This window comes from Cibotium barometz, chromosome 43, assembly GCF_041138505.1.
Source record: "Cibotium barometz isolate CiBa-2024 chromosome 43, ASM4113850v1, whole genome shotgun sequence".
Classification (NCBI taxonomy): Eukaryota; Viridiplantae; Streptophyta; class Polypodiopsida; order Cyatheales; family Cibotiaceae; genus Cibotium; species Cibotium barometz.
The window spans coordinates 11,052,835-11,068,576 of NC_141088.1; the positions used below are offsets into that span (position 1 = coordinate 11,052,835).

Sequence of the window (15,742 nt, forward strand, 5' to 3'; positions counted from 1 at the left end):
TTCCTCTCCAGTATTTGGCATCTAGCCTACATCAAGGCAACAAATACTTCGCCACACATCCTTTGTGAATCTTATTTACAAGATTGGAGATCTTTTGATCTAGACTTGGATTTGGACTTGAACTTGGATTTTGGGTTTGGTACTAGCCTGGTGAGACTCTTGTGGATCATCCTTGTGGTGTGCTCGGCATCATAGATCTCGTGCCTCGACACCAACTTCGACCCAGACTTCTACATCGACATATTTGTTTGATATTGTATTCATTGACTATATTGGTCTTGGCTTGGAAAAGCCCGTGTATTGTTCCTGAATAAATTCCTGAAAGGAGGCGGGGCCTGTTCCCCACTAGTGTGGTGTACTATGCAAGATCCCTTTACACTTTTTTCTCTTCCCTCTCTCTCTATATAACTCTTGGACACGTGGTTGAGTCTGTCTGTCATCACTGCACACCCCGCTGGGCTTAGAGTGGTATCAAAGCAAGGATTTCTTTTGAAGAAATCTTTCTTGGGGTGACAGAACCATGGCAAGTGTAGAGGGATACCAAGGGCCTATTGAAAGGGACAATTATGGCCAACCCAAGACTTCAAGATGGGAACCAAGACCGACAGTCTCTCGCATGAGACAGCAACCATGACACCGGCACAGTACCAAGATTTTCAGCAGTTCAGACAGTTTCACCAAGATGAAGAGTTCTTAGCTTGGAGAGCCAAGAAGGAACGGGATCGTAGAAGGGCTCAGATGTTTAAAGATTTCATCAAAGATAAATAGAAAGGCTACCCCTAGGCCCAAAGCGGGACACCCAAAAAGCCTTATCCTTCATCAAACAGTTTGATGCCACCTTTGGAGGCGAGGACATCTCCGAAAATTCCAAATTCCACAAGGTTCATATGCATTTAAAGGATGCCGCCTTGAATTGGTGGCTAAAGGTGGTGCAAGACCCAAAGTCATGGACCGATTTCAAGACCATGTTTAATAAGTTCCTTCTCACAAACTTTGAGGCACATGTGCAGAAAGAATGGGATGAGGTAAAGCAAAAAGTTGGTGAGAATGTGGCAACTTACCTTAATAACTTTTCAACAGTTTCATTAAAATTTACTTCCTATACTCCCATTGCATCACTAATCGAAATGCGTAAGTTTGTCAATGGATTGCAACCTAAGCTTAAGCAAGCAATTTACATGACAGGACCAAAAACTTTGGAGGAAGCACAAGACAAAGCTCTACAAGCCGAGGCCCTACACATGCCTTGGATGGTGGGTAAAACAAATAATGATAATCAAGATCCATCCCAAAAGAAGAGATTCAAAGCCGCATCTCAATCAAGGAATGAGCCACAAGAGAAGAAGACCAGGAGTGGGGATAAACCTGTTGGCAGTCATCTCCTATCTGTACATATTTACTCAGTAGGAAGTGAGGGCCATTGTTGTGGGTGTGCCCGCCCACGTGTGAGCTCTCTCCATTTTTCCCATCGTCCATGTTTTTTTCCCAGTTTTGCTAGTCGTGAGAAGGCCGTATGAGCTGGCCGACTTGTATTCTCTTGGTTGATTGGTGTTTTCTGTTGGCCGACTCATTTTTTGCTAGCCGACTGGTATTTTTTCCAGTTGTGTGCTTCTCTTGTTGCTGCCAGCCTGTTTTGCAGTGGCCGACCAGCAGCCCTAGGTGGTATGTACTTTCTACTCTCAGTGCTCTCTCATTTCCGCTCCCCATTTTGACATGGTATCAGAGCCCTAGGCTTTGGAAACGGTGGAAGCGTTAGGGATTGCTGTGTTTTGGTGCTGATTGGAGTATTGTTGGGCTGTACGGGATGTAGAGAAGAAGGTAGAAGGCAGCATAACTATTGGACAGCCACCTTGCATTTCTTTGCAGCCTATTCTTCATATATTTTTTTCCACCCACCCTCCCTTCACAAGACCAAGTAAACCCCCAAGATGGTAGATTTGCTCGAGATGGCAGAGAAACATGTGAAGATCCCCACCCTCCCAACATTCCCGGTGGACCAACAGTTGGACGGGAACAACTATGACATCTAGAAGGTAATGATGTAATCTGTCTTGGAGTCTTATGATTTGGTTGATTTCATTGTGGTAGGAGTTCCAAGGCCAGAGTTGGAGGAGGAGGAGCTTTCACTATCCACTAGGAAAGAGCAGGATTGCACGAGCTTCTACAGCTCCCAATCCCTCTACGAGTCCTACTTTTGACTCCAAGATTACCCCACCATTGCTTACTTCATCACCTCTCCCAGCATCAGATGAGTCCTCTACTACAACTGGATCTTCTTCTTCACACTTTGAGAGGAAGGCTGGCCCACCTCGGCAGGTTCAGCAATCTTTCGAGATTCTCGTCTCAGTGATGCACAGCTCCATAATCAAATCTCTAACACCATCCCTAGACCTTGCCGTTCATCTCAGGCTTCCACATCTCATCACACAATGAATTATCCTCTCATGAGTTCTCTCCAGGAGATCGATGAGCCTGAGAGTCCAGAGGAGGCTCTTTCACAGTTGAAGTGGCAGCAAGCCATGGAAGCAGAGATATCCTCTATTGAGAGGAATCACACTTGGTCTTTGGTACCACAGCTCTTACATTGCCCTGTGATTGGTGTGAAATGGATTTTCAAAGTCAAGTTTCATACAGATGGTACTTTGGACAAGTACAAAGTCCACCTTGTTGCTCGAGGATATACTCAGAAGGCAGGTGAAGACTTTGATGAGACATTGCTCCTACAGCCAGCTATACCACCATCAGGATTGTCTTGGCTCTGGCTGCACACTTCTGATGGCCCGTATTCCAGATGGATGTAAAATCTGCTTTTCTGAATGGAGATTTAGAGGATGAAGTTTATGTTAAGCAGCCTCTTGGTTTTGTGATTCAGGGACAAGACACACATGTGCATCTTCTAAAGAAGGCTCTTTCATTTCCCATCTCATTCTTGCATATTTGCTAGAGGTCATTGACTGTTGCAACAGTCTCTTATACCTTTAAGCACCGACAAGCTTCCCTCATGCTCATTTTCAGCAATAATCTACTGTCTACAACCTTCTACAGTTTGTACTTGTGCCTACAACCTGTGTTTTCTCTTTCTTTCATCCATGCCAGCCTATTGAAACCATATACAGGACTACTCCCAAAGAAGCCTATATTGGAGGATCCACCAGAGATGGAAGAACAAGAAGAAATTTTGCAACCGGAACAAATTGTATTCCATTCTGTGAGAAAAAGAGGAAATTACTCGCCTTTGGATGTGAAATGGATGCCAAAAGAGTCAAGGACTATCCAGAGATACTTCATGCTTATGATGAAGCGGTTGGTCCAGATGTATTTGAAGTACAAGCATAAACATCTTGCAAACAAGATAGATTTAAGAGGGAGAGATTGTACCTCTAGCCCTCTTCATTGTATATATTTATATTGAAATGGAATTGATCATTATCTTGCTTATGTAATGGTTAATTGGACATGCTCTAGTTTTGGGTGGCAACGATGCCCGATAGCCCAAGGAGCAAGATTTGTATATGGGAGGCAACGATGCGAGATGACCCATTGAACGGCAATGATGCCACATATATTGGATCTCACAATCGGGCGGTCATTACGACCAGATGGCCTAGATGACTATTGATGAATTCTCGGCGGTCCTAGTGACTAAATGGCCTTGAGTGAGTCTGCGCGATTTCCCTCGGGAGCCAAATAGCTCAACACGGTTTTCGATGAAACCAGACAGGACAATCCATGAACAAGAGAATCATTACTTGTGCATTGCATACCAATGTATGTTTGAATTTTTTTGACTTTGTGTGATGTTTTTGATGTGTGGACAATGCTTGGATTATGGCATGTGATAGTCCACTAGGCTCCACACTTCCTGGTCAATACTTGGATTACCCAATAGACGCGAATGATGCATACTTGTTTGTTGACTAGCTTGTGTCTAGTTTTTGCAAAAGGTAAGTATGCATCTATTATATCTAACACATGTGACAGGCCATGAAGATGTACCATCAAGAATAAGGACATCGGTCAAAGAAAAGGCATAGAGATGTTGCTAGATGAGCATAAGTCACCACATATATGAGGAAAGACCGTATGCACAAGATCACCAGATGGGGCTAGTACCTTGAAACATATGGATGTACATGATGTACCATAAACATTCAGAACATTTGTATTCCATGAAGGCATGAAGCTCGTCTGTTGGGGACAAAGAATCGATCCCCAGTATCAGATTAGTAAATTGCGAGATATAAGAAGCCAAATAACCAGTTTGGTCCAAGTGGTGTAAACGAGTTCGGGCTTGAAAATCCGGATTGGGAAGAATGAATTGCTTACGAATGACCCGCTCATATTTTTCCCATGTCGCCGTTGCCACCAAAGTAAGGTAGTATCCTTGAGTAAGGACGCGGCAAATGTAATTTTCTTGACATCGGTAAGGACCATGGAGTCAAAATACAAGCGTGGTTTGTAAAGCCAGTGTTCAAGTGTACGCTTATTACGTTGTCCTCCATAGGACTCAGGGGGTTTAATTTCCGGTTTCTTTGTATTACTAGCTTGCAAAAGACAATAAAGCATCTTCCACCTTATGGGAAATATTTGTCACATGCGAAAGCTCTAGAAGTCTTCTTTCAACCCTAAACACCTTCTTGGAACATGCTGATGCAAACCGCATAAAGAAGAGAGAGAGGAGATAGAGAGATAGCTGAGTATTCAATATATTCTATAGTACAAAAAGGTACATACAATCTTGTAGCCATAGGATGCCTTCTTGAAAAGGTGTAAAACCTAATCTAAATCCTAGTCTAGTGATCCAACCCAATGCTCGACTGAATGAATGAAAACGATGAGAAATATTGCCTTTTATAGGCATTGGAGTGAACTAATGGACCAGGTCCAAGAAAAATTCCATGTTTTCTTGCTGCATGCAATCATGCGTTGGCCAACAGCAACCCATTGTCCTCCACCAGTCATTTTGTAAGCAGTCATCTCCTACCTGTATATTTACACCAGGGCCTCTGTTGTGGGTGTGCCCGCCCGATTTAGGTGTTTTCTCATTTTTCCCCTCTCTCCATATTTTTTCCCTATTTTTACCAGGTGTGGGAGGCAGTCCTGTGCTTCTGGGATTGATCCAGGTGATAGCCGACTAGTCCTGCTGCTCCCTGTCTCTCTCTGTAGCTGGCCAACTTCACACGTGTGCAAGCCGACTGGGATTTCTTCAGGTCGTGTGTCCTTCAGGTGCTGTCGGCTGTCTTGCTACAAGCCGACTGGATCGTAGGGGCCATATAATATGGCCCCTTGACCCCACACATGTATTCAGTTTCCGGGATTTTCTTGTGTATATATAGCAGAGTTACACGCCTCTCTCTCTCCTTCTCTATTGCTGTGTTTTTCTGCAGTGCACTTGCTCTTGAGTTTTGGTCACGGGGCTGTTTTGTTGTTGATTGGTGGACTGTTTTGGACTGTTCAGGAAGAGAAGAAGCAAGAGAAAGGCGGGGTGATTTGCTCGACAGCCACTTGCAGGTTTAAGAAGTTCTTTTTTCCCACCCACCCACCCTTTTCAATTACACCCCCGCAATGGCAGATTTACTTGAGATGGCGGAGAAGCATGTGAAGATCCCGACAGTCCCCACGTTCCCAATGGACCGTCAGTTATGGAAGGTAATGATGAAATCTGTTTTGGAGTCTTACGAACTTGTTGATTTCATTGTCGTTGGGGTTCCACGGCCGAGGAAGGGGAGTTACTCTCGATTCGGAAGAAACGCAAGGCACAAGTACAGTTGTGGGATCGTGTCAATGCCAGGGTCCATTCTTTCATTTTCCTCAACTGGGACACCGCAGGTAATCAATCATATCAAGCATATGACGCTGGCCAAAGGTATATGGGAGCATTTGGCTTCTCTCTATAACAGGGTATCGCCCATGAAGAGGATCTCCTTGGAAGTACATATGTGGGTGATGAATCCTGCAAAGTCGTCAACGATGCGGGAGCACATCAACAAGCTGCAGGCTCTTCAGCAGGAAGTTCTCCAGGCTGGGAAAGAGATATCATCGGAGGATATGGCCATCACGTTGCTGTCGCATTTGCCCTCTCAGTACTCAGCATTTTACTCTTCTTTGATTACCAGTGAGACAGGCTCAGCACCATCACATGGGAGGAGCTTGTTCCCATGGTCTTGGACCAGGAGGAAAGATTCTTGAACCCTCAATAGGGCGGAGGTTCGGAGGCCTTAACTGGCCAATGGTCGAAAGGCCGTAACAACAAGGGCAAAGGGAAGGCTTCACCGGAGAAGTCTTCTGAGAAGAGTCCAACTCAGACCGCAAGAAACTGAAGGCAGAGAGGACCTGTAATGATTGTGGCGAGAAAGGCCACTATTGGAGGCAGTGTCCCAAGCGGAGCACCGAGAAGGGTGCAGAATCCTCAGCAGCAACCGTGAAGACTCCAGCTTTTGTGCAAGCTGGAGGTGATGGACACCGATGTTTCATTTTCTTCGGGCAAGGAGGAGGTTGGAGGACTCTCCGCTACAGATACTCGGGACGGGTTCTAGACAGTGGTGCTTGATCAAAGTTGGGATTGTATGGGAGAACATGGGAACTGTTGGGATTGGGAGAAAGGATTGCTAGAACTATGGAGAACTAGCTTTTCTATCACCATGGTTTGTGCTCTTGAATGGCACCAGTTTGTGTGCATAGCACATTTTTCTGTGCGAGACACTAGTTTCTTGTGCATGGCACTTATTTAAGTGTCTTAGCACTTGGTTGGTGATTTTCATTGGCATATGATTATCTCATTGATATTGGTGATTGAGACATAATTGGCTCTTGTGCTTGTGTCTAGCATATCTTCCACGGAATTCTCGCCCATTTATTTTGGGACATGATTTTAATATTGCTATTATGGAGACTTATTTAGTCTCACCCATTTCTTTGGGACATGGATTCTTCAATTATATTGGATTTTTGAGACTATCTCGTCTCGCCCACTCGATGGGACATGATTATATATTGAATATATGGCTTGAAGCTTAAAGTTGCGGACAACTTTTAAGAAGCTGGGGAGGATGTCACCAGCCTGGACATTTTCCGGTATGAAAGGGGTTTGGTGGACTCCAGGATGTCTGAATATTTGGAAAGTACAAGCTTTAGGAATGGGGGATTATCTTAGAATACAAAGGACCACACTCCTAAAATTTAGGAGAGTTGCTATTTTTGGCGCGACTCCGATGGAAATTCTGTTCGCGTCATTACATCTATATTTGAGCAGATACCAAGAGTTAGCAAAGTGCCTATGACAGAATGTCTACTAGTTGGGATATTTTTAGAGGTGAAGATTATGGGAGAACCCATCTCTTAGATTGGGACATGTGGCAAGAAAGTGGATCAAAGTGAGACAAGTAGCCTCACACTTGTCACTCCAGCTATTGTGTGGCTCTCCACTTGTCATTGTAACCTTCTCTTGCCATTTTAGCTCATGGGAGGCCCAAATCTATAAATTGGAGCCCCCTCTCTTCATTAATGGAGGCTCTCTTGTTGCACACTAGCCTCTACCACCGTTACAAGCTGCCCTAATGATGGCTACTCTCTCTTTCTCTCTCCCTCTTGAAGGCTGCCCATGAAGAATAGCGGCTGTTGGGGACTGTTTTGGAGGCTTCCATTGCGAAGAAATACTAAACGCAAGGATATTTAATCATTTATTATGATTTCTAGCCATTGTACTTCTTGTACATGCTATACCAACCCTTGTACTTGATGTACTACCAGCCACTATACCAACATTTGTACTTACATGATATTATTCTCCTTGGGTAATAAAATACTCCAAGGGGAGGGTCGGCCCATTCCGGCCTCTATGCAGTCACACGTGCAAGCTCCATTTTCAGCATTTGTGGATGTTTTGTCCAACTTTTATGTTTTATGCAAAGTGATGATGGATATGTGTTAAGGCTGTGGCCATGTTTAAATGTTTTAATATGCATTGATGGTATCAAGTTACTATCAACAAGTGTGTCAAAGGCCCTAGTCCCCCGGGCACCCGCCACGAGTTTCACATTCCCTGCCCATATCAGCAACAACCACTGCTCCAAAGTCAAGTTCTGATCTATCTTTATCTTGTTGCCTCTCTAGGATTAGTCAGTGCATGAATTGCAAATGACATCCCCTCTGCTAAACTTGATGAAATATCTATGTTCTTGGATGATTGTCATCATCCCATTATCTATTCATCACGGAGTCCCCTTGTCATCCTTCCCTCTCTGGCAACCTTTTCACTGAAAACCCGGCCCAGTCTCCAAATCCACTCTAGCTCTGATAAAGATCTATGCATCTGTTCCATCCAATCCCCTTTCCATTCCTACCTTGTCCCTGAACACTGTGAAGACTCTGCAAGTTGAAGCTCTAGGGGTTGTGTATGTTGATGCCTTTCAGCCCTAGTGAGAACCATCAACAGGTGGATGAAGCAAAAGTATATTGTGAACCGGAAAGGGTACGTTGCATGGTGGAGAGGATACTAGAGACCATCCTATATAGGTAGGAAGATCACCTGGAACAAAGAGCACTAGGACTAGTTGTTGCCGATGAAGAGGGAGCAAAGGGGGTTTTTATTTTTATTTTACCATTGATCCCGATTTGCACACCTGAAGTGTGTGGTACCCATATGATGATGAATTGTGGGTTTTTTGAATATCAAAGTGCCACATTGTTTTGGCTGTTGTTTGTGCTGTATTTTGCGCTTTTTTTTTAAAATGATGAAAACAACAAGGTATATATATGGGTTGGCAGTTGTCACACTTGAGATGTGTGTGCTTGAAGAAGCCCGGCTAAATGCAAGTACTGCACGACTCATAGACTAAGCAGAAGCTACAAATAATGAAGATCTATGCTGTGTTAGATATCATCCCCTTCTTGCTGGCTTCCTGTTTGGTGTCCTATTTTGGCCTCTAGGGCTGACCATGTTAGCTAGAGGGGCTGGTGACCCCTCATATGTTTTCCCATATTATTCCCCATTTTATGGAGTCTTGGGCATTTTTTCCCTAGTCATGGAGGACTTTTTTCCTAGTCGGCTGCCTTCATATGGGCATATATATAGCTGGCTTGGCTCCCTCATTCTTCACTGCTTGCTTAGCATTGTTTGTTGTAGTCCCTCACATACGAGGTTTTCTCCCCTCTTGCTCGGGACATGTATTCCTTTTGATGATGATATTGAGAGCACGTCCTCACCTGTGTTTCCTCTCCATCTCTCTCTCTCACTCTCTGTCTTGTGTTTCCACTTTCCCTTCTTCCGCTGCACATTCTATCATGGTTCAGAGCGCCGGTGATCTTCAGTGTTGGATGCTCCCTCTTGCGTTTTTGCGTTTTCAGCAAGGTGGACGGATCTTGCGTTTTTTTTATCAAAATTGTTGCTAGTCGCCTGCCTCTTCCAAGCGTTTCTTCTCAGCAGCCCGTGGTCTTTCTTCGTCAGTTTGACCTCTGAGAACCCCTTTCACACCTATTTTCTGCACTATTTTCAAGGCAGCAGCACCTAGTTTGCTGCGTTTTTCTACAGGTGGTTGTCATTAGCAAATTGCAGCAGTTCAGTATTCATTACCCCCCCCCCCCCTCTTAGTGCTGGCCACCTGTTTTGTACAGGCCAGCAGCAGCATATTTGCTGCATTTTTTTCTTCTACAGGTTTCTGATGCTGTTTGCTGATCTGAGGACTTGATGGTACCATATATTTTCCAGATTGAGCCCTATCTATTGCCCCAAATACCTCTGCCTTTTCAGATTTGCAGCCATAGTTGCTGTGCTTTTCTGAATAGATCTTGCTAGTAGGTCTACCTTCACTTGGGCTTCATCTGTTGGACCCAAAGATACCTTCTCTTCAACGTTTTTCCTCATAGGAGGTGTGGACACTAGTTGGCCTGAATTTTCAGGTTTGTAGCCCTTGTTTGGCTGCGTTTTCTTCTCCAGTGAACCCAGATCACTTGCAACAGGGGTTTCTTGTTTGGATTGTGGCTTTGGAGGCAGTTGAGGATACTGAATTTCTGATTTCAATCAGCGTTTTGCTGATTTTGGAGCATCTATACCTATGTTTTGTTCATGGCCTACACGGTTTCCTCATGTTCCTTGCCTTCTGTTGGCGGTGGAGTGCTGTTTTTTGCTAGACAGCAGTGTTTTGGCTATGTTTTACCAAAGGAGTTTTCTACACTCTGAGGGGGGCCTATCTCCAGCTACTTCACTTGAGGATCAGTTTCGGGAGCTACTTTGTTTCTATAAAGACTTTCCTCTGTGATGACATGAGTTTACAGATTTTGGAGGAGAGCAGTGATCTTTTTAGAGATCTTGAGCAGAGTTTTGTCCGAGCCTGTGTTCTTTGCAGTGTTTGCAGAACAAGGAGGGTGTTTTGCCCTTGAAGTGTAATCCTCTCACATGGCTCATTTATTTGTTGTTGATTCTTGGGATCTAATTCTACTTATGGAACAATCTTCTTCTATCAGTGATGCTTTTGAGGACTTTGTTACCACTGCAGTTTATATTCCTACTTCCCTTCCTCATTGTGAGGAGTCTGAAACTGCGTCTCTTTGTGATGCTTCTGAGGATGCCCCTCCCCCTACCAGTGCTGCAGGTTTGTTGTTTTGGAAGATGGTTTTTTGGACCCAGTGGGATGCTTTGGATCTGTGGTTGCCACAGTGGTACTTCCAAAGTTTTTTGGATTTGGATCAGAATCAAGTTGGGCTTGTATCAGTTTGACGACATCTTTTTTCAGAGGGAGATGTGGAGTCCTTTTATCTTGCGATGCCCACATCAGTGGCATGTACTTATGTACAACATTGGACATAAGTACGAAGTTTGAGCTGATGGACCCCATCTTTTCCTACAAAATCTTTACATCTTGCAATGCCGACCTTTTCAGAGGATGCTTTTGTGTAGCATTTGGCTACTCTTGGTACAGAGTTGGAGCAAATTGACTCTTTCTTTTGAGGGTTCTAGTGAGGAGTAGTTTACTTCTCCCACGATTGATTATCTACAAGATTTGATCTTGGTTGGTTATGAGGTTTTTCATACCTTCTCCAGGCTGGATACAAGACATTCGACTTCGGGGAGTGTTCTTACACTTGGGTTTGGAACCATTAATTGGAGCAACGCGTCGTAACCTACTTGGTTGTTTTCTTCCAAAGAAGCGGTGCACCTGGCAGCTTGTTCTGTTGCTTTTGTAGCTGAGTTGCTGAGGAGATTGCTTGTTGAGCTTTCTTGGTACCTATTTCTACAGTCTTTCATCTTTGATCGAGGACCGCGTCTCTAGATTCTTGGAGTTCACTCAGCATCCGGTGCTGAGAGGGGGTGTTAGACATCATCACCTTCTTGCTGGCTTCCTGTTTGGTGTCCTGTTTTGGCCTCTAGGGCTGACATGTTAGCTAGGGGGACTGGTCACCCCACATATGTTTTCCCATATTATTTCCCATTTTATGGAGTCTTGGGCATTTTTTCCCTAGTCGTGGAGGATTTTTTCCCTAGTCGGCTACCTTCATTTGGGCATATGTAATATATATAGCTGGCTTGCCTCCCTCATTCTTCACTGCTTGCTTAGCATTGTTTGATACAGTCCCTCACATACGAGGTTTTCTCCCCTCTTGCTCGGGACATGTATTCCTTTTGATGATGATATTGAGTGCAGGTCCTCACCTGTGTTTCCTCTCCATCTCTCTCTCTCACTCTCTCTTGTGTTTCCACTTTCCCTTCTTCCGCTACACATTCTATCATGCTGTGTATGTGACAAGTGACAGGCACACTTTTTTCTTTCTTTTTTTGCTATCCGTTGAATTATTTTTTTTATACTTTGTGTACGGGCTGGCCAACGGGGCTTCGAAAAAGCTTATCGTCAAAACATGGCATTTTTTATTTTTTTTATTTCTCTAACTTGTGCGGGGGGCATCGTAAGCGGACCTACATCAAAGAGGGTTGGCCAATTCCCTACTTTTTTTTCTCAGCCAGTTGCCACGTAACTAGCCTTTTGTTTAATATTATAAGGTTAAAAGCCTTAATGTTTTAAAACATTCACTCATAATTTGATTACTTCAAGAGTCGTGGCTTTTCCAAACTAAAAGGTGGCGCCTCCAGGATGATGACAATTCAACATGGAGAGAGCGATTTGTACAAGACGATGTCTGGGAGGGGTCCAGAGGGAGCCGGTTGTCTTCCTGGCAATGCAATGGGTACCCGTATGACCTGAGAGCATTCCATCGTTTTTTTTCTTATGTGTAGAAGAAGCTAGTGCATAATTGGGGGGAAAGAAAAATTAGGCATTTTGGACAAAATTGAAAGAGGCATTCTCTCATACAACCCTTGCTAAGGCTGATTTTAGGGTTAGGGATGGCTGATTTTTAGGGTTAGGGTTTAGGGTTTGGCTGTGAGCATCCTACAAGTTGGAGTTTGTTTGCTCTAATACCACTGTTAAGCTTTTAGCTTAATTAAACGTGATTAAAAGATCTTAATGCTTGAATACTTGAGTAAACATGAGGCAAAGAGCAAAAAGATGTGCTATGTTACACAAGGCCTTGTCAAATAGGGCTTGAATAGGTACAAATGACGAGGCACATCCCTGACAAAAGGGTGTGACTCTTGAATGAATAGTTATGTCCTTTGGACGTAGAGATGTGTCCTTTGATCAATAGATGTGTCCCTTTGAATAGACGTGTCCTTTGGTGATGACACATATAAGAGGGTGTGACCCTTCACTGGTGTCCTTTCAATGATTGAAGGATTCCATCCATCTTCCCCCTAAACCTGCGCATCTTCATCATCCTAGTGTGCATGACAATCCGAATGCAAGATCTAGATGTCGAGATGCAACTAATTGGGGAATAGAAAAGGTAGAGAACAGCTGGAGTAAGAAGGAACCCACGGGGGGGCATGAGAGCTTTGTTGCTCATCTCAACCAGACAACTCTTGTGGGAAGCTCCCACAAGCCCAGAAATGGTTCTTGGAACGCTTGTCTGCTATTCATCCACCTTTTGCTCATCCTCTTGATAATGGCTGTCAGTACTATCCAAGTCCTCATCCTTTTGAGGCTTAAGTTGTTGCAGAAAGGATGACTCCAGGTGAGAAAGGGCAGCCAACTGGTCGAACAACTATTTCACCAAATCAAGTAAATCCTCTCCCAAAAATAAAAGTGAAGCAGAACCACAATGCGAGGAAGGGGGGTTCTGGCAAAGACGCCTTTTAGGCACTTGTTTGCAAGTTGACTGCATGGGAACTGGTCAGGCTGCTCAGAACATGCTTACAGCATTTAAACCTTAATGCTTTGCCCAATCCGTGGGCAGCCTGTCTAACCTGCCTGTCTACTGCCTAAACGACACGCCCTATCTTCGTGTAATACATAACGCTGCTGTCCCAGAGCACCCCGTCCCTGAAAGAGGATGCACATCAGCCCTTCAGAGCAAATCTTCTAGCATAGGCCATATCTGGAGAGTGGTGTGTCACAGTGCAGAACCAACCAAACGGTTACAGTTCTAAATGACATAACCTGTAAGTTTAGAGATGCAAAACATCATCATATCCAAAGCTAACCTTGCACGGGGCTGCTTGAAAACATAACTCGAAAGACAAATCACGCATGAGCTGGAAGCTTGAAGTGGAGAAGCATATTTCAAATCAAGAAAAAACAGGAAAAACCTGAGATTCAAATGGAAAAAGGGGACATGCAGTATAGAGCAAAAGGAGTTTACCTGAGGCCGTCATGAAGTCGGAGCAGAGGGTAGAGGCCGCCATGGGTGGAGAGAGATTCACGAAAGGCAGCGTGAGGAGATCCCTATTGAAACAAGACGAGATGCGAAGTAACTCTGACGTGGCTCCCAAATGACCTGTAATATCGCTTTTGTCCATGTGTAACGTATGCCAAATACACGGTTGTGATGAGCTCGATTTCTAGTGTTATTGATTGCACTAATGTTGGGCAGACCGAAGAGCACGTCATGCCTTAACGCTAAAGGAAGAGGGGTTCTAAAAGCATTTCACTATCTTGTGTTTGCCCCTATTGTACTCGGTCTCTAAGGGTGGAGATCCCCCCACCAGACGACCCGCTCCTATGACCGATGATGGAGAGAGATCCCTTTTCACGGGTGGGGGTTCTACATGTAAACACCCGAAAAGCCTTCCCTTACCATCAAGTTAGCATTATTACATAGCTCGCTTGCCTCAAGCCCTTAGTTTTGAGCACCTGTAAAGAGGCACTTGTCGTTATATTCAAGCAAAGAATGCATCACACACAAATAAGAAGTATCACAAGTATTATTCTAAGGGGCAATATATATATATATATATATACGTACATGCTTGAAAGTTTGATACTGCTAAACAACCCACACTCATCGAAGAACTTTGATAAAGCGTGCTCTAGAGGCACATGTAAAGATCCTATATGCACGTGCAATCATGGCCACCAAGTAAGCAATACCCAAAGAAGGGTTCCATCATCTCAAGCCCTCAATTTCAAAAACCAACAAAAAGGCACTTGTCATCATCTCCACCAAAGAATGCATCACATAGAGATAAGAACTATTGCAAGTATTATCTTTGGAGCCATCTAAGCTTAGGAGGGTCTAAATATTACTAACAACCTACACCCATTGTTGCTGGACTTTAATAAAAGATGCTCTACACATGGTGAAACCTTACTAAGAGAGACTCGAAGTACCATTATTGAATTGAGGTGTAAAGAGTTAACTTAGGAAGCAAAAATTAGCACCCAAGGGGCCAATAATGATGATCTATCAGTGCCTCTTTAGAACATGGTGCAGCCTTAACAACATGGAGAGAAGGAAGGCATCACACCTTCTTAACAGTAGACAGTGTCGGAGGAGCACGAGGGCATGCTTATGGGTCCAGCATCTTGAGGATTGGGAGGAGAAAGTGGATGATGGGATGGCTTCTTCTTTAAGGATTGGAGTCCACTTTAATGCAATCATGTGAAAGCTAATGATTTCAACCAAGTTTGTGGACAAAGAAGGGGTGAAGTCTCTTCTTTTTTATGATAGGACGATGATGTTTGAATATGTGTTTTTTGGTCGGCAACAATCTCATCTTTTTTACATGATCGAGGTGGTTTCATAATGGAACTTTGTAACTTTTTTTATGCAAGCGAGGTTAACATTAAGAAGAAGAAGGGTAAACATTTGAAGTGTTCCTTTAGCTAGAGTGTTTGGTGTTTTGGTTTCATGATGGAACTTTGTATCTTGTTGTCTTGATATATTTTCCCCAAAAAACAAGAAAATAATAAATTTGCTTGTTATGTGATGGATTGGAGTTTATGCAAACCTTGTGCTTGTTATGTGATGGATTGTAATTCATGCACTTCTTGATGATCATGAACCAAAGGAATCGATGAGACTATAATCAAGAGACTATAGTAGCCATAATACCTAATTGTAAGGGAGCTACCCAATAACCTAACCGTAGTGCATGACATGCTAACCTCTGTGCCCTAATTTATGTCATACCTTTTCAAGGTGCATGACATGCTAACCTCCACAACCTAACGTGTGTGAGTATTTCTCTACACCGCCTTTATTCTCTTTAGTTTTTTTCCTTTAGTGTATAATGGTAAAAAACCTTTAGAGACACTTGAAAGACTTGCAATTCGACCCTTGTGGCTTTGAATCTTAAAACATGGGCTAGTGCTTTTAAAACCTTATTTTAGCTTCTTCTCACTGATATGTAGTGCTATTTTAGACCCTCTATCGAATTCAGTTACTAATAAAAACCCTCAATCTCTTCTCTGCT

General features: G+C 43.7%; 1 protein-coding gene across 3 annotated transcripts in view; it reads right to left on the reverse strand.

Annotated features, from left to right (window-relative positions):
* LOC147613516 (uncharacterized) overlaps window positions 1-13,859 on the reverse strand; it is a 61,279-nt gene extending 47,420 nt beyond the window's left edge. For 2 of the 3 annotated variants that reach the window (XM_086781486.1, XM_086781487.1), the window contains exon 1: window positions 13,690-13,843. In XM_086781486.1, coding sequence (XP_086637612.1) covers window positions 13,690-13,732 — 43 coding nt within the window. In that variant the 5' untranslated portion in view covers window positions 13,733-13,843. Of the gene's footprint in view, window positions 1-13,689 lie in introns of all 3 variants that reach the window. The other variant, XM_086781488.1, reaches the window with a different exon arrangement.
* Window positions 13,860-15,742: the final 1,883 nt, after the last annotated feature.